The following is a 20111-nucleotide window of genomic DNA, read 5'->3' as shown; positions in this document are numbered from 1 at the left end:
TTTCACCTTAGATACAAAAAGTTTATTTCTCTGCTGCTGTTCTAAAAGCCACCAGCAGATGGAGGTAGTCAGGCGTACTTGATCGCTGCCTCAGTAGGTCTACTAAGTTCAGAACTGTGCTGTTCTCGTACTGGAGCCTATAGGCAAGAGTACAGCAATATATATTTTTTTTATTTTTAGAAGTATGTGTGGTACCTTCACGTGGACGAAATGAAAGCAAAAACAAGGTGGTGACGGTTTGAACTCATCTCTCTACGCCTCTGGTCCCACTGCTGCTCAACAAACCTACAATTTCATATGTCGGAGGTACAATGATATCGACTTTCCCCTTTGTGTTTTCATTTTCTTTGAGTATTTGGGAATAACATATCCACTCAGATCACCATAAAACTAGGCCTATATATGGATACATATAGAAAGATGCCCCAGGGGAGTGGAGCAGCAGTGCAGTGCTCTGAATGCAGATTGTGAAAAGTTCTATTGGTGCTTTAAGGAAACTATTTTATATGGGACTAAGATGGCTGTAGCCTCAGTGCAGGACTGAACAGAGCACTATTTAGGGCTAATGGTTCATTAATTTACACTGGCATCCAATAGGCCTAGTCCTCCAAAGTGAGTGAGTCAGACTTGACTTAAAGGTGCACTATAGAACTTTTGAAGTGAAAAAAAAAAAATCTTAATATTTGTGTATATGTGACCTTGTAGTGACTCAGTGGCTTCATCAGTGCAGCATGGCACCTTTGCTTTCCCTCACAGTGGCATCTATGATGCTCCACAATCAATTGTTTTGGGGCCAGTTTCTGGTACGAACGCATAAAAATAACTGATCCTGGAGCATCATAAAGGCCACTGTGAGGGAAAGCAAAGGTGCCATGCTGCACCGATAAAGCCACTGAGTCACTACAAGGTCAAATATACATAAATATTAAGATTTTTTTTGTTTCACTTCAAAAGTAGCATAGTGCACCTTTAAAATACAAAATACTTGTTTCCCATATTAATGATATACAGCCCCTATATTCTGGAAATGGTTTGTTTTTTTGGTTTGTTTGCCTTCCAGGTCCAGAGATGTCAAGTTAGCCATTGAACCATGAGCAGCTGCTTGTCGACTCAACATTTAACAAACCACTTTTCAAATAAATGTTAAACATGCAATTAACTGAATCAAAACTAACAATAGAAATACATTTGTGACAAGCCCACACAGGTTTACTCTGGTTAGTACAGTGTGTTTTCTCCCATTGGTGAATGATTGGCTCCATTAAAAATCCGCATAGGCATAGTGACCGCATTATAAATCAGAGACAGTATACACTAGGCTATAGCAGCTCCATATTGTTTGTAAGGACGCACCAAAGTCAGCATCTCTACACTGAAAAGTTGCTTTGCACCGGGCAGTAACCCTCACCCCATAAAGCACGGGCAGGATCTTGTGTACAAAATGAGTTGTGTGATAAATCTCCCCTGCTGTATGTGTATTTAGAGATAAGTGCTTGGGTGTTGCTTTTCTGTAATGTTCATCACTCTTTTTCTTCAGGAAAAGCTGAACAAGACGCCCGGTGTGTGCCCCATAAATTGTGGAAGCCGTTTCCCCCCCCGCAGTATCTCCTATGCTACACAAACCAGCTTTACACTGAGCGAAGATGATTATAACATTTAATCACTGGTCCTATCGGCGCGCGGGGCAGCCTCCTCTTCCCCCCCTCGATTTGATTTACCCGCCCTCTTCCTGGGTGAAAATCTCATCCAGCAGACGGATTGCTACACTACGGGCCTCTATAAATCATTCTTTAATCACGGGGTGGCGAGATTGGGGCGCCGGCACCCGTGGGAGCGGGGCCCGCGTGACACCCCGGCTCCTCCCCTGCGCGTCCGGCGAAGGGAGAGTTTTGATTCCTTTTCCTGTTTCACACCTTAAGGCTTGTCTGCATGTGTATCAGTCATCCCGGAAACTAAGAGGGATGACCCAGGCGGAGCGCTCTGAGCTCACACCCACGATTACTCCACACCGGGGGGGAAGAGAGGGTTGAGATAGGAGATATCCCAGGACACAGGAGCGCTCTGGGGCAGCCTGTGTGTGTGGCAATACAGAGATTGGCAACAGGCGCTAAATTCTACTGTTCTCTCTGTAAATCTGTGAAACATTTGGGGGGGAAAAGACCTCTGTGGGCTGTGCATGTGCTTACTGTATTGGCCTTGTTATCGATCAGGAACTAGCAGGTCAGTTGTGCATTATCTTGACATAATTGCTCCCTGAAAGTCAGCCCTGTGAAGAAGTGAGATGTTAGAAATGCATTAGGAATGAGTGGAATGAGTTTGGACCACAATTAACAGCACCTTTTCGCCGTGGGTTTCCTCCGAGTTTTCTCCGTCTAATCCTTGGGCATGGTGTCCCCCAAGGTCCGGTGATAGGTCCCTTGATATTGCACTGCGGTCGACAAGTGGCCCAGCACGATTTGAAGAATGGGGTAAACAAAGCAGACTAATTTCATTTCAGGGACAGCCTTAACCGAGACCCTAACGGTTTGGGTTAAATGAATGAGATTATTTCCTTTTAAAACAAGATTCCTTAGTTCGAGGGTCTCCAGTTGTCTTAGATCATTCACAAACGACCTGCTAATAGACACTTTTTGCAGTACTCCAACATACCTTTCACCAATAAGAACATGTGACTCTAGCCTTAAGTGTACTAGCAGTATTAGAAAACTCACTTACTGTCTGTGGGTCATCTTATTAGGTCCATTCATCTGCTGGTAACTGACTGCAGCGTTTCTAACCAAATAGAGCCCTCTGTAGTTTGTTTGTCCTTTATCTATATATGTGGACTCAATAACAAAGGGAAAGCGTCTGATCTCTTGTGGGGTTAGTATCGCACCTGCAGCTATGAAGGTCATTTTCTTTCATTTTCTGTGAAAGTCTTGTAGCAAACTTTTTTCCTTGTACATCGTGAAATCATTTTTCATTATAAAGAATATTGTACAAAGAGGGAGAGCTTCAAACAAACTGAGGCTGCAGCTGACAGTTTTAATCCAACTTCCTCTCGCTGTTGAAGACTGCTGAAATGGAAATAGCCTGATTTAATTTGATGTCTATTTAGTTCGACACATTAGATACAAATATTGTCATAAGTGGATATCTTAGTTTTTAGTGGAAAAAACATGCTTTGTTTTTTGGGCCATCGCTGCACTACAAGGACCGGAGCAGAGGAGTTTGTGAATTGTGCAGCAGCCCTCAGTAGATTCATGTGGCTGGTTCTCCTGCGTAGAGCGAGCCAGAGCCAGTGCTGAGAGACATGAGAGTCGTACGATTTTAAATAATAAATGCCCTCAGATGTGTTTAATGTCTGTTTTCCCACTAACAGGCTCTTCATGATGGCTCCTTATCTGAGGAGCAACTTCACAGGATTCAAAGTGGCTCTGGGCACTAATTATGTATTCTGAAATATGCTGGAATAAAAAAATAATGTACCCTTATAGGGTCATGTAAAATTTCAAAAGATTACACAAATGGATCAGGCAATAGTAGTGCCAGAGAAGTTAATGACATGCTCATCGCAGTCACAGCAATGCCACAATACACTATTGGATTGATTCTGATTTATATGCAGTACTTTCCAGATCACAACGTTGTACGGACGCAAACATTTCAAACATTGTCAACTGGACTAGGCTGAAAGAGTTGACTGAGTTGTGCATGGACAAATATAAGCATAAAACAAAAAGCTGCTGGGTCATCTTGCAGTGTCCCGATACTTTGATGTGAAATAACAGTGTTTCACATTAAAGGCTTAACCCCTTAACCCCCGCCTTAACCTTTGCATTTTCTCCAGTTCAGCTTTACCCAAATCCAAAAGCTTACAGCCAGTGTTGGGAAAGTTACTTTAAAATTGTAATATGTTCAATATTAGTAGTTACCATGTTAAAAATGTAACTACTACTTTGAGTTACTTCTGAGTTACTTTTGAAAACTGAAAATAGTAAAGCCACCGACCAAAAGTGCGCTCGTGTTTTGTTTTGATGTTAGGTGCACGTAACCTACACACCAACTTTCAGTTATTTGGTGCTGCATTTCATTTGGGGGCATTTTTTTGTTCATACTTGCACTTGTAACTCGAGTTACTTGAATTGTAATGACTAATATATTCCCATAGTTTGCTTGAGTAATATGTTATATGCCTTAGTTACTGAAAAAAAGTTATATATTTTAGTAACTACTTTTGTAATACGTTACCCCAACACTGCTTACAGCCTACAGGCCAGTGTAACGTCTCATTTGAAAGCTAAGACCTACAAAACAAATCTTAACGGATATTTTTCCTTGCCCGGTTGCCTTTTCGTCTTCGTTCACGCCTCAGTTCTGTCTCTATTTTTGACACTTTTTCCGGAAGACTTTAGATTTGGGTAAAGCCAACCAGGAGAACATGTGCTCCTCGGTTAAGAGGTTAAACATAACACTATTAAATGCACAGATTTGTTCATATCTCATGGTTTATCATTGTCAGTTTATTTCTGTGCACCAGCCATTCTTCTGCTGTTTTACCCACTATAAGGTGGAAGTGATACAAGTCTTGGACGCACGAAGTCTAAATTGTAATCGCTGGCAAACTCGTGTATTTTTGTGAAGTACTGGCATAGTTCATGGACCGTGACGTCACCTCGCTGAAGGCTTTTTGCAGCCGCCGCGCGCTCCGAGCTGACAGTCCGCTCAAGTTTTCCAAAGCGCGACTTACAAGCGCGCGCCGCTCCAAAAAAAAAAAAAAAAAAAAGCGATGCCCCTCACACTGCGCGAGGAGGATGACACCACCGGAGCGCACGGGAGCCGCTGGGCAAGAAGTGGCTGAAGGTGGGAGTCGGCAGAGAGAGAGAGGGGGAAAGTTGTTCTTCTCCACTGGTTTTCAGAGGATAATCACGGTCCTGTGGGATGACTAAGTAGACGCTGAGAATCATGCCTTTTAAGACATGGCATGGGCGCTCCTCTTCGCTCGACTCGCCCCCTTCTCGCACCGGCTCACGAGGACATCCCTGTGTTTCCTGTCCATCTTCTTCACGTACGTGTGCTACTGTGTCCTGTTCCCCGAGGAGAGCTTCGTGCAGAAGTCGCTCGGTCCAACTCCATGCTGCCTGCTCCAGACCAAAGGACCGAGAACCGCGGCGGAGGAGGCGCACAGACCCCGTCCAGCGCGCCTCCACGCGGCCAGGAACGACACCCCGAGCCCGCCGCTGGGCAGCATGAAGTTGGGGAATAAAAAGTTGCCAAAAGCCATCATCGTGGGGGTGAAGAAGGGGGGGACCAGGGCGGTTCTGGAGTTTATAAGGATCCACCCGGACGTGCGCGCGGCTGGGACGGAGACGCACTTCTTTGACAGGAACTATGACAGAGGACTGGAGTGGTACAGGTGAGAGCGTCACTTATTCTTTCTTCTGTTGATCTGTTGGTGAGTAATCAATGTAAAGTGCACGACTAACTACAGAAGGTTATCTAACAGTTTTTGGTTTGTTAAAGGGATGCACCAAGAGTTATTGAGCCCTTAAACTAAATTGCTATTTATATAGAGCAGTCTGAGTTCTTAACAGCTCATGTAAGTACAAGAAAATATCAAGTAAGGCAGTTTGGTTCATATCAGGCATTGCCATTTCTTCATTCATCCATCTATTTCTTAAAACAGTATTGTAGGTTATGCACATTTTTCTTTTTTCTGTTTTATTCATACAAAGTAACTTCAAATTAGTCAAGGTCCACATGTTTTACAGTAGCCTGTGTGGGAAAGTTTATAATACAGTACATAATAGACCATATGTTGTATGCGATCAAATGTTCTCAAATATTAACCAATGAAAACAGTAACATGAATTAAAACAACAACACTGTACTACAATAACAGCTATGTATTCATTCATTTGGATTGCTCCTTAATTTGTGGCAATGCGCCATTCCAAAAACAATGGTTCAAATGTCAATGAATAGAAAAATAACATTTGTAAGTGGTTGGGAAGCACACTGGACTCTGGCTGTTTTGCACAATTACATAAGAGTGCCTTCTCACTCCATTTTGTGTCATAATTAACATATTTTGATGAAACCCGGGGTTGGACACTGCCCAAAGCATTGCTCACTTGATTTCTGATGCGTGTTTTTCTGTGATAGTGCTTTGATCACGACTGCGATTTCTAATGTATTTAATGAAAGGCGGACAAACGGAGGGGAGTGGAGTTTTCAGCGAGGAGCTGACAAACCGCTGTCTGCCCCCCCGCTGAGCCGTCTGAATCAGCCCCCCCTGAGCCCACTGCAGGACCACCATCTTCTCATATACTCTGGCTTTCACATGCACCAACATATTTCCTCATATCGAATCGCGAGTTCTGTTGAGTGGAAGTGCCTTTTCGTGCCGGGCAGTTCATCACATGTGAGAGAAACAAAATTTGGAAGCCCATGGGAGGCAGTGGCGGCGAACAGTGTGGAGGGATACACAGCTGCCAGGCCCCAGAGCAGTTGTTATTTACAACCGGGCTTGTGTTTTTGAAACAAACTGCGCAGTGAATTTGTAAGATTTGAATGATATGAAGACCAGCACCCAAAAAAACACTGAAACATTGTGTGAACAAATCCACCTGATTGTTTAATTCCCCCTCACTTCAGGTTTGTTTCCACACAAACTACTCTTGTTCCAGTATTTTCTTGGCCTTTCAAACACTGAAGGAACTATTCTCACACAGTTGCTTGCGCACAATGCCATGTTAATGAGTGGCAGCCGATATACAATACCCACCACAACACAGAAGTATCCGAGAGCCCCAGTAATGGTGCTTGTATGGCTCTAATTGGCCTCCTCAGCCTCAGCCTTTTATCAGTGCAAGTGTGTGGGGCGAGCTAGGGCCTATTAACCTCAAGAGTGTCAGCTGTCAGAGCGCCCACTAAAGGTCACTCCCGGCTCCTCGAAATGTACTGGAAAATACAGTGTTTACCTCTCAGCTCCATCATAAACCTGTCAGCCGTGTCCCCAAAACGCCTCAATTAGCGTCGCAGCATGACAACTAAAAGTAAAAAGATAAGATGAAGGTTATTTTCAATCAAAAGTAAAGGTTTTCCAGGTGCTCAACTTTATTTACATTATTCATTACATTTTCTTTGCAGCCTGTAAGAGTTCAAAGTGTCATTTTATGCTTTTGTGCCTCTAAATCCAAATGCCCTAATTACATAAAGAAACACAAGGCCCTAAAACAAGGCCTTGTGTCTCTCCGTTGTGACCCTCTTCTAAATTGGTTTTGTCAACATTTAAAGTTATTTCTGTGGCCGGGCTGGTCCAGTGTCGCTGAAGACCACAGTGGCCTACTTTCAGAGTCATGTTTGTATTCATGGTGATTTATTATCCTGAACCGAAAGGAGCTGTCTCGCACAAGTCTCCAGTGACACCGGACCACTACCACCACCTCCTCTTCTCCTATTATCTTTTACATCCTCACAACTGGAGCTCAGAATGTCTTACATTCTCACCAATGTAATCCTGCCCTATATAGGCTGCATATATATAGAGCACATGATGTTCTGTGAATCTATCGAACTGAACTGTATAAGCTGTGCGACTGTCCTGTCTCCCTCAGGGGTCTGATGCCGCGCACTCTGGAGTCGCAGATCACCATGGAGAAGACACCCAGTTACTTTGTGACCAAAGAGACTCCTCAGAGGATCTCCGCCATGTCCCGGGACACTCGGCTCATCGTGGTGGTGCGGGACCCCGTCACTCGTGCAATATCCGACTACACCCAGACTTTAACCAAAACTCCAGACCTACCCAGCTTCCAGGAGCTGGCCTTCAGGAACCAGACTCTGGGAACAGTGGACACTTCCTGGAACGCCATCCGCATTGGCCTGTACGCGCTGCACCTGGACAATTGGCTGCGCTACTTCCCTCTGGCTCAGATCCACTTTGTGAGTGGAGAACGGCTTATCACAGACCCAGCAGGGGAACTGGAGAGGGTGCAGGACTTCTTGGGTCTGAAGCGTATTGTGAGTGACAAACACTTTTACTTTAACCGCACCAAAGGCTTCCCCTGTCTTAAGAAGCCGGAGAGCAGCGGCTCCCCGCGCTGCTTGGGCAAATCTAAGGGCAGAACTCACGTCCAGATCGACAGAGACGCCATCGAGCAACTGCGAGACTTCTACAGGCCATACAACATCCGCTTCTATGAAATGGTGGGGCACGATTTTAAGTGGGAGTGAGCGTTTTAAATTGAAGGGCACAGTAAATGTTGGTGAACAGAGAAAAGCTAGTTCTCAGCACTTTGCAGCCGTTATTGTTTGAGACCAGTGACAGAGGAGACTGGTCAGTTATGGTCAGCATCAGCAGCCGCTGTGTGGCTAAATAGAGCCATCAATTCAGCTTCAACATCTTAATATTTCTCTCTTCCGCTGTCTGTTTCTGCTGACATGGGGCTCTATTTGCTGACTGGTTTCTGTATAAAAAGGGAATTTCACAGGGACTAGTGGGATTAGTTCCTCTTAAAAACCTGCTGCACTAATCAAGGCTGGGTTTGAACGCAAGACCTTGGAAATGTCAGTGAAGTCTGGAGGGAGCGCAGCATTAAGCTGCGCACTGTGTGCTGCCAGGGCGATCTGAAATGCAAAGCCATACTGACGATGAACCGAGTATCACTTCTATAGGTCCACATCACTAAAGCATGAAGCTATATGCACTCGAGCACTGCACTGCTCTGTGGACTGTCCACACTGTTCATTTTGGTTACAGTCCACAGTAATGCTTAATAATTACTGCCATTAAACAGAAGCACAACTAACAACTTGTTCAAGGAGTATTTTGTCCTTTTTGGAAATTTTATTTTTGAAAACATTCACAATGAAAAGGCCCAACCCTGTAAAATGTCCAAATGTCAGTGTCAGCAACTCATCTTGAAAGAGTTGTGACTGGTCACAAAAACAGCTTTTAAAAAAGTATGATCAGAATGGAAAATACATAAATTTCATAATAGTATGAAATAACAAACCATTATTCTCCATATTATTGAATCCACTGTTTTTATGAACCACAGGTCACGATTTGCATCGTTATTGCAAAGTTGGCCTACAGTCAGAGCTTTGTTAGCTGCTGTGTGTGTGTGCCATTTCATTATGATTTTTGGATTTGAGTTTGGATTTTGCCAGTCAAAAAAATCCCCTTTGAGTTTGCATTGCCTTCTGTGGAGTGTGTTGTGAGCGGAGCTGCTGGCTGTAGGTGGATGAGTGGATGTAGGTGTGAGGAATTTCAATCACACATTCAAAGACAAAGGAGGGAACGGCGCGCGGTGGCAGGTTATCAAACACATTCTGGGACAACTGTGTCACATGATTGCAGTCAAAACTTCGGCATTTGGAAGCGAGCGCTGAATGCTAAAGCAACTGCTTCACTTTGTGCAATACCACAAATGTTCAGATCGAAAGGTGAGGAAGCAGTTTATACTCAGAATTGTTCTGCCTTTATATGAAATGATAAACCAAAGATAAAGCACAATAGTTTTGTAATACACAACATTTTCCCCAAAATTAAGTTTTCTTACAATAGACGGCATCGGTTCCTCACGTGAAGTTTATATTAAAGTATGGGAGGAACTATAACCATTTTGTTTGACACAATTTGACGAAAAAAACACATTGCTTACATTTTTTGTTTAAATTTATCAAATCATATCATGCTGTCCTATAATACAGTATGTAGTTACTAGTCAACGCTCCTTTCAATCTGCACTTTTCCTCAAGAAGTGCCCTCACAGACTCGCGACACAGTAAATAAACCGAATCCACATCAGCAAATTTAGTTGTGCTCAGATGTAAACAAATAAAGTTCGGGCTGATCGAGTTGCCAGAGTTCACCAACACACTGACTCAGCGTTTGCAAGTCTTCACCAATAATAGAGAGTACGCTGTGACCCGCGGGAGCTGTTCTTTACTCCATCACATCATTAATAACCGCAGTCAGATGTAGGACACGCTGCTCCTGTCTGATCTGCATAGCTCTCAAGTCTATACTTTTATCTACCTCATCTGACGCTGCCTGGGTTTGACATCAGAATATAGAAAGCCATGGTAGGAAGTAACTACGCACAGATACTAAAGTCATTCAGCTCAGGATATTTTTAGAAACAAAGACCTGGTTGGAGGTAAACAACTCACTTAAGGGCCTGTCTCACCGGCCTGGCAAGACAAGTTGGAGACTCGAGTTGCCGCCGGTCACGGAGATGTCTCAGAGACGTCCCCTGGAGATAAGGCGAGTCTCCAGGTAGTCTCGGTGGAAACAAACGTGTTCGATTTCAGTGGAGACCTCTTTGGAGACATTGCAGGGACGTCACAGAAACGTCTCACAGGTTGGGGAGAATAAATAGTGTTTGGCACAACTGCTTGAGACCGCGTAGACCTCTCGGAGACTTTTCAGAGACTCAGCTGAAATCTCCAGGGGACGTCTCGGAGACCAGCTGCAGCCCAAGTCTCCAACTACTCTCCTGGCCGGTGTGATAGGTGTATGCGCGCAATCATTAACTGAGAAACAAACTGAGACTAGGTATAACTAGTTGTGTTGTAGTAAGTTCTTGCAGACTTAAAGCAGGCTATCTTCGATTTTTTTGTCTTAAAAGTCATAAACTTTTGCCTCATTTCTGTCGCCAATTTGTCTGTAAATGGTGCGAGTCTCATAAGGCCCATCTCCACCTCAGCCCAGACGTCTGCTCTTCCTCCCGCAGCCTCGTTCCACTCTCTTCTTCTTGTTCATTAAACCGCTGCGACCTCCGGGTGGGGGCGTACGGGCACCTCGCCTCGCTCTGCCCCTTCCTGTCACCGCACCAGCACCTGCTTATTCCCTCGCTCCCGCTCATTGGGCAGCGTGCGCGCACAACCACACACACACAACACACACACACCGTAGGCCGCACACAGGTGAGCGGCTGCGGCGCGTACGTCACGGTGAGAGGCAGCCTGTCGGCGCCGGTACACATGGGTCCTAATTAGGCTGCAGGGCTGAGTGGAGCGATCCCCCCCTGTACCGAGCCCCAGCCAGTTTGATTAGAATCCGGCTACTGAACGGCCCTCAGGAGATTGCTTCCAGGTCAAAACTCCTCTCCTTTTTCCCTTTCCCAGTTTCTTGGCTTTTTTTCAAGTAGGAAGAATCCTCCAAGGGGCATGCACATCGCTAAATCCGGCGCGTTTTCTGCGGACGATGACGCGACCTATTTGCGCTGCGGTTAATGAGGGGCTTGTTAGAACTAATTGGTATTTGTTGAAACTAGTGTGAGCATCTTGGTGATTAAGGTGGAGAGTGGCCGGTCACTTCCCCTAAATAGCATTATTTTTTAAAGCAGCAAACTTGTATTAGCTTATAAGGACATTTAGGTGAACATGCGGCATCACAGGCTACTATGGTAAACAAGTTCACTTACTCAAGAATTATGAGTGCTCACAAAAAATCTATTATTTTAATCAAAGTTACTCAAATATGACTAGTTAAGTAAACTAAAATGAGAAAATGATGTATACAGTCAGAGGATTACAGAATTGGCAAAAGCGGTTGTATTTTATATTTTTATAGCGCGTTTACTTGGTCAGAAAGCAAAGCAGACCAGTGGATATTAAGTGTGGTGTAAAAAGCGTTACACTAGTGAACGGTGGTATTTTGTGAAATGAATGGCCGGCCCCACAAATCTGGCCCCCACAAAGTTGAATAGCCCTGGTTTTCAGCTTTTCATGCTTTGCTGAGGAACAAGGACACGAGTGTGACTATTGCTCCGGTTTGTCTTTTGCTCCTCTGCTGAGAGAGTGGGGTCACAGGGTCAAGTGAATATATGTCATTTAGTGAAAACAATCAGGCCAAATCGTGTTACCTGAATGGCATATTTATTCTCAATCATGTGTCTAATCTCCGAGTTCTGATCGTTCAATACGGTGCGCTGAAGTAATGTAGAATGTGGCAGCTGTTATGCATAAGCCGGGAAGACGGGGAAGCTTTCTGACTGTTTGTGAGATGCACAGGCAGAAGCACATTCACCAGTTCTTGTGCTCCGTTTGCTCTCCACCTGCAAAAGAATGAAGAATGAGCACTTCACATGTTATCTTCTGCTCATTGCCCATCTTTCAGTTTCTCAGGGTAAAGGGTCCTGGAAGTATTTTGGAGGATCTCCTGGTGTTTAATGAGAGTGCTCTGGTAACTCTGACAATACGTGACCGCACTACGTTCTGATCTCGTCCTGCACATTTATGCATTGACTACATCAATATTTCAAAAAAAGAGCCCCTTTAATCTTCTTTTAAAATCCATTTGTTTTGAAGTTCTAATCAATAACTCATGATTTAATTAAATCCATTACATTTTTCATTATACGCCTTTCATGATTTCATTTTACAGTGGGAGGAAAAAGTTTGTGAACCCTTTGGAATTTCTCTTGTGAATGTTTATGGCCAATAAAATGTAATTGTTTGAAGGGTATTAGTTTAAGCAGACACTGTTTAATTATTCTTGGGATTTTAATAAAGATCAGGCCACATTTTATAACCAACTGAGGCAGAAATTTACTGTAAGGGTTCACATACTTTTTCCTCCCACAGTATATACTCCTAACCCTGTTAAAGGAACAGGCCACCGTTTTTACATACTGAGATATGTTCTTACCTTAGCTTTGACGAGTTCTTTAGGACCTGTCTGATCTTCACCCGTGCCTTCAGTCACGTAAACACAGCGCAGACGGCGTTAGCATTTAGCCTCTCCCCCTCTCCACTATAGCTCCAAAACAGGTCAAGATAGAAGCTACCAAGCTCTTCCACGTTTTCCCTATTTAAATATGGTTACGTGAAGTGTTCCACTACAAAGTATAATTACACAAAATTAAACAATGTGGATTTTCTAAGCGGATAAAAGGGGGAACTATATTGTAAGGCGTAGTAATACCAGGAGTAGTTTGGCATCCGCACAGTAAAGTGAAGATTACTGGGCGGATTTCACGCAACACTTCACGTAACCATATTTAAATAGGGAAAACGTGGAAGAGCTTGGTAGCTTCTATCTTGACCTGTTTTGGAGCTATAGTGGAGAGAGGGAGAGGCTAAATGCTAACGCCGTCTACGCTGTGTTTACGTGACTGAAGGCACGGGTGAAGACCAGACAGGTCCTAAAGAACTCGTCAAAGCTAAGGTAAGAACATATCTCAGTATGTAAAAACGGTGGCCTATTCCTTTAAGACTGTTCAGCCCCAATGTAGTCTATGTTTTTTGGACATATTCTCTTATCATGTTTATATTTATCGTCTTAACACTTACAGCAATTTGTTTATATCTACTTTAATGCATTTTTTAGTGTATGAGTGCGTAATTTTAATACATAAGAAATTGATATGTTTTTAGTATCAGGCAGCCGCCAAATAAAATAGAAATTAGTAAAAGAAGTCTGAAAACCATAAGAACCTGCTGTACAACTCCCGGGTTGAAAACATAATGCGGCAGAATTGCTCTGAGCAGAACTTTAACCCAAAAAGGTGTCGACGGCGCACATTCCCCAAAGACCGAAAGAACTTTTCCACTTGTGTGAGTACAGCGAGTCCTTTTACATATCCGCGCTGCTATCGGCCCAAATATTCCCTTATTTCCCCGGTGAGCAGCCGTGCCTCTGCATTAACAACATTATCCTCACTCTTCCTGTGTACTGACGAGAGGATGCTGCGGTCCTGTGCCATAGCATGAATGTCAGATTATTATTCATATGTATTATATAACCAATGTAATGTCTCAACGTGAAGTGGTTGCAAATGAGCAAATGTGACTTCACTCTCTGCTGTGTTCAGATGACATTTAAGAGCCTATGGTTTTTATATTATTACTTATCCAGGGGCATAGACATACATATTGCACAGGCCTCTGCCCGCTATAAATGTTGGGAATGTGTTGTAATCAAGTTATTACAGTGTCAAAACAGATTCCACTTCTCGATGATGTCCAAGTCATCGTTTGGATTAAGTCCAAACGTGTTCAGTTCCAAATGGACAGAGTCTTTGCCATGTTCTTTCAAGCATCATTTACATAAACTGTCTTGAGATCAGTTTTTCAGCATGAAACTTCAGCGAATAAAGAAGGGGAAATAATGAAACAGTTAGGACACAGCAGTGAAAGCTTTAACTTTACTTTTTATATGGTTTCGTTTTATAATACTATGAAGTACAGCACGTGGTCAGACTTCTGTAAAAGCTCCGAAGCCATTAGTCATTTCAATGCTGTGCCCACTATTGTTACCGAATCAAATTAAAATCACATCGACCAATTTATCCACACGGAAATGACTTGTGTTTCCTTATATTTGCCTCATTATGTCTTCTCATTTCCACTGCTTACATTGTCATCGTCATCCCACCCTCTTCCAGATGCAACACGAAAATGTCAGGGTTAGCAGCTCTTTTTTTTTTTTTTTTTAAATAAAACATAGAAACCTATTGCGAGTATCTTGCAACACCATTCCCCCAATTTGATCAGACATACCCTTCGGAAGAGTAGATCTGGAGTATTTTTGCTGAATGGCGGCAGGTTCACATAAGGATTGCGCTACAGAATGGGTCTGGGAGGAGACAGTAGCTGACACTGCAGAGGCACAGTCCTCCTCTCTCCTCCGTCCTAATGCTTCAGAATAGTTTAAGCCGCGCAGTCGACAGGATGTCCCAGTGGCTCCGCAGCCAAATTAAAATGAAGTGCTGACAACTGTGGCACTCTCTCAGAGGCTGCTCCAGCGCACGTCACAGACCAGTGGGACTAAGTGAGCAATTAGCCAAGGAGTTTTATTAGAACAATTTATCATTTACTTAAGTTTTTTTTTTCTTTCTTGGGTACACAGAGATGAGGGAAGGGACATAAATCACTGTATAAAAAGACAACTGGACAGCAGAATCACGTCTCTAGTGTGCACCAATATGATTGTCTTTATTTTACACAGCAGCCCGATGCGTTTGTCCAGGCTTGGGACTCCTACAAATAGTGCACTGGCTCGTGACCGAACCCCAACTAAAATACTAACACACATAAAATGCTAAACTAGAGGATGTTGGAGGCTTTTGATTTTGTAAACGGGTCCCAAAATGATTGTGTGTGAGCGTTTTCAGTGTGCGGAGAGTCCAGTGGAGTGATCAGAGAGGAGAGAGTCAGCCAGGGAGATGTGTCCTCATTACAGCTTCACGTCCAAAGCTAGATAACAATCTCACATTTCGAACTAAACCAAACCATATCACTGGAAGTACCTCAGAAACAGTCCGCTGCTCTTATTGCTTTTTATACAATTAAGCACAAAAACTTTGAGGGTTTCTTTTCTAAATTTATACAGTGGAAATAGAAAGAAGAAGTTAAACTGGAATGGAAAAAGGACCAGACGTGAGATGTGAATGACACAGGATGGTGTGTCTCAGCACTGGAGTCTTTCTGTTGCCAAAATCTGGTGACAAATGCAACAGTTTTGGCCCCAGGGTGCAAAAACCTGTGGCTGTGATAAACACTTTCCAAGATTAGACGTGCAAAAGGATGCTCTTTACTGGGAAATCGAGTTGAGAGGTTAAGTGATAAAACTTGATGTGGAGTAAATATAACCCAAAGATTTGATACAGCACACATTTTATTGGTTTCTGTAATTCAATGACTTCTCTTTTCTATGACCAATGGCTACAAAAAAGAGCAATGGAACTGATCACAAAACATACCGTATAGTTTAATATGGGGCCTATATCAGTTTTACGACATTTATGCATTAATAATAAGAAATTAGGAATATGCTATGATAGGTGGGTGAAGTGGCATGCCTATTGACACAACAAAAGCATGCAACTGCAGGAGCTGGGATTCAAACATTCAACCTCCCTGTTATCATTGTATGATAAATGGTCACATTTATAGAGCGCCTTTCTACTTGCTTTAGGCACTCAAAGCGCTTTACATCAAGGAACCAGTCACCTATTCACACTCTCATTTCCTTCATTCATACACCAGTGTATGCAGACACAGGTGGGTGAAGTGTCTTGCCCAAGGACACAACGACAGAGCCAACGACAGAGATTCCAACCACCAATCCTCCAATCAAGACAACCTGCCCTCTTTAACAGTTGCACAGAGAGTAGAGTGGGTTGTATCCCCTTCTTACTTTCCTGACTGGTTCTCAGGAAGAATAGTTAAACGACTATTTCCTGTGGGCCATGGGCTCCATTGTCCCGCAGCAGCTCATACACGAACTGATCCACCTGGGGCTCACGGCTTCCTCACGGGGAAAAGACCACCAGGCAGTATACATCAGCAGCCCTCCAGCATCATCACACTGAACACGGGCGTCCCCCAAGGTTGCGTGCTGGGCCCCCTCCTGTTCACTCTGCTGTCCCAATGCACAGCTCAAACTTTTTCATTGAGTTCACAGATGATACAACAGCGGTGGGTCTATTCAACAACAGAGTGAGGTGAGCAGCCTGGACAAGCGGCGCACACATAATCTCTCTCTAAATGTGGGGAAGACAAAGGAGATTGTTGTGGACTTTCAGAGAGTGTGCATCCATCGTACTCCTTTCACAATCAACGGTGCACCTGAGAGGGTGACCAATCCAAGTTCCTGGGTATACACATAACCAGGAACCCATCCTAGTCCACAAACATTACATCACTGGTCAAGAAAGGGCACCAGCTTCTTTGCTTTCTTCACCAACTGAGGAGAGTAAGAGCCTCAGCCCATTAGAGATTTCATTGAATTCATTTGCGCCAAGAGTTTAAAGGTAATACCATTTCAATTTCTCTGTGTGTTTTATGTGATTGAATTGATAAGAAACTGGCCTTATTGCATTGTGTACAGGACTCACAGCGAGTATCACTCCCTCCCCAAGGCCTGACTCAGGGATCACCGAAATCCCCTTAAAGCTCACAGTTTATAAGACTAATCCAATGTGACAAGGATGAAAGTCCAAAAGTACCACACTGCCTGGTGCTTCATCTCTAACTTTCTCGATACTGCAGACCTCGTACTTTCTTAGCACGCTGTTCTCATCGTACCAGCTGCCTCTTGTCTGTCCGGGATCTCCCCCCCCCCCCCCCCCTTCCTATAGGCAGCATCCACTCATCAGGCTGTGAGGTGCGAGGTGTCAGCACTTGGACATGATTCCTTCAAGCCCAACATGTCTGCTACCACGCTGCCTCTCACTCATCCCACACCCGCGTGATTGACGGACCACTCGATTATGCTTTTTTGCAGCCAGGTGGTGGTTGGCAGTCGGCGCACCGCATACCACCAGATTGCTGCATCAGCCAAAGTGCGAGGGCCATAGTGTTTTTCTGGCATCAACGCGTCTGGACGAACATCACAGGAATAATAAAGGGAGGGAAAAAAAACATGCATCGGATGTCAATCACCGGTCCAAACTCTGTCTCTTCTTCAGCTCTTGAAATTTCTGTTGGCATGATTATCGGAGCTTGTATCATTAGCGGCTTGGGAGGTACAAAAAAAAAATGTTGGTATAGGTTTTCCAGCTCTAGGGGAAGAGAAACAGAAAAGAGACGGCTTTGATGTTGTGTTAGTTTCATGGAGGCAAATAACACACTTTGATATTTCTTACACTTCTCTCTGCACATGGACACAAGAACATCAGCACAAGGTTGGAGAAATTGCCAGCCGCAAACATGGATGAACAGGATAAACGCAAGATAAGATCAACTTTACTTTTATCGTGCCTTGGTGGGAAAACTCTTGTGGGTGAGCAGCATAACAGAGCATATTTATGAAACAAAGAACAATCCAACACAACAACTGCAGAACAGTGCAACTACAGTAAGCTGCAGCCTGATGTGTCTGAATATGGATTTACAACCGTTGGAGAGTGGTTTTATTTGGGATAGTGAAAAACAAAACAAGTGTAGGCTACACTGGAACAGTTGGGGAGATTAATACATCAAAGCACATATATTGTGCACTTCTAGACTCTCAAAGACATAAAATACAATCTTGTAGAAATCAAAACAAAACAACTGGACTTAAATGAGAAAGTCCCCCTAACGAATAGTGAATTCTGTTTACAAAAAGGTATTATTTATTTGAAGTAGACTTTATATGTCCTTTAATAGCAAACAAGTAAACACAAATGATGGTAATAATTGTAGTATTTGTAATTTAATGCTGAAATTGTAATTTTCCATTTATTTATTTATTGGTTTCCTGGATGCCGTGAGTGAATATGTGTCCCTTTAGGTTTTGCCAAGGAAGATAAATTAGTGTTTGGATCAACATAAAAGGTAATGTATTCATAAAAGGCGTGATGAGTGCAGCTGTCTCCAGCATCTGACACCCAATCTGAGAGACTCCGACTGGGGAGAGCGCCGACCAGCCTCCTGCCTCATTTACATCCACAGAACAAACCAGTATTACTGTCGCCACATACATATCATCCATTTGTCTGTTTGCATTATCACCAAATGCTGTACACATGCAGTTTCTAATTGGCCAGCGGCAGCTGCTCTTGTGTGTATTGTTTTAAAGTGGTGGTTTGTGCCCAACTCCCATGCAGTACATGTATGTGAGATTTGATAACGTGCTAATATAAAACCAATACATGAAAACCTCCGGCAAGGCTCAGTGTCTTCACTATCCTTAATGGTAAGTTCATAATATTTACAACCAATGAAATGCTACTTTTTTTAAAAACACATGTTTGACTTTCCCTTCAGCTTGTACTGCCATGATGTAACTGCCAAGATGTAACATTAAAGCCGGCTTCATAAGAAGGTTGAACCAACCGAGCCTGAGAAATGCTGTGTGTACACTTACATTGCATTGCATATCCTTACAGAGTGCAACTTTAACTACAAAGTGGTGGCTCTGAAACCCACTGTGTTTCGCACAGAAAGAAGATCATGAAATCAATAGATTTACATATTCTATTTGCAGATTCTTCCGGAGCATCCTGGTTTCCATCAGGCTTCGTCCATTCCTCAGATTTTGTTTATGCAGACTCTAAATGACCAATGTTCCCTAAAGCTTTTGCATTGCCACTGACCCGGTTGGGCTGTGCCTCAGAACCAAAGCTGAATTAATGAAGTTAATGTGCAGTCTATGGACTGGCATTTACGAGAACCACCGGCCTGTGTGATAAATGAAGTATCAGGCATTTAAAAATGCAGATTCATAATAAATTTTTCACTGATGACAACATGAATATTGCAATGTGCTGTTGAAGCTGCAGTCGTTCTTCTGTTACTGAGGCTCATTTCACAGCATCAGCTCCTGCATGTCGAAGGCTATAGAAGAGCTACCATTGATCTCATGATAATGTTGACATGTTTGACTTCTGCCTCTTCATAGGCCACTAACATGATGATATCACTGTTGTTATTCTCCACAATAATGATACCACCAGAAAAATGAGCAACACTACAACTATTAACATGTTGTGTTTAAAGTCACCGTTTAAACATGACATGTTCATCACACTTTTAACTACTGGTACATAATCCTAATGCTACATATTGCTGGACGAGCGGACTATTTTAGACAGACAGCAATGTAGAAAGAAAGATAGAAAATTGCTGGTGGCAATACAACGCTTATTTATGATCGATGGCATTGAGATGTTACATTCATGTGCACAAATTTACATGCAAACCTGTTCACCTTCAGCTCACCTCTAGGCATGCGGGAAAATCGAAAACTTTCTCTTCAGAATGAACAAAATATCAGTGGTGTGAATGAATAATGACGACAGTGTAGCTTTGAGAAACTTGGTAATACAGCCTTGTAAAGCGCAATACAAGTGTAAGCCATTATTATTAATATTATAAATTGGCTCCAGTTTTATGGTGTAATCTTTTTCCACATAATGATGCATATATTTCACTACAAGTGCACCGTTCAGTCTTGATCTGAGACCTGCCAAGGGTAGTGTTTTCCCCCGTTTTTCTTTTGGTCAATCACAACTTTGGCAAAGTCACTCACAATAAAGTTGGACATTAAGACCGAGGCGTAAAGAGGACTGGGTTTTCTGAAATGTCAATGAATGAATTAACGAAAGAGTAAGCAGTTTCTGAAGTAGAGAAAATTAATTCCTGTATTTAAATGGGTGACTTTTGCGAGGATATTATAATGAGCGGTC

At 43.2% G+C, this 20111-nt stretch overlaps 1 protein-coding gene across 1 annotated transcript; it reads left to right on the top strand.

Annotated features, from left to right (window-relative positions):
- Nucleotides 1-4635: 4635 nt before the first annotated feature.
- LOC306978422 (heparan sulfate glucosamine 3-O-sulfotransferase 2-like) lies at nucleotides 4636-8783 on the top strand. Its single transcript, XM_079576953.1, has 2 exons — nucleotides 4636-5395; nucleotides 7599-8783. Exons 1-2 carry the CDS (start codon nucleotides 4959-4961, stop codon nucleotides 8215-8217), a joined length of 1056 nt encoding a protein of 351 aa, XP_079433079.1. The 5' UTR covers nucleotides 4636-4958; the 3' UTR covers nucleotides 8218-8783.
- The last annotated feature ends 11328 nt before the right edge of the window (nucleotides 8784-20111 follow it).

This window comes from Gobius niger, assembly GCF_951799975.1.
Source record: "Gobius niger genome assembly, chromosome: 19".
Lineage (NCBI taxonomy): Eukaryota > Metazoa > Chordata > Actinopteri > Gobiiformes > Gobiidae > Gobius > Gobius niger.
Note: the sequence above shows the minus strand (reverse complement) of the source record. Positions and strands in the feature narration are given on the sequence as shown.

Coding starts and splice junctions, on each gene's coding strand:
- LOC306978422 (XM_079576953.1), top strand. CDS start 4,959: ATGGCATGGGCGCTCCTCTTCGCTCGACTCGCCCCCTTCTCGCACCGG. Junction 5,396..7,598: donor AGAGGACTGGAGTGGTACAG/GTGAGAGCGTCA, acceptor TGTCTCCCTCAG/GGGTCTGATGCCGCGCACTC.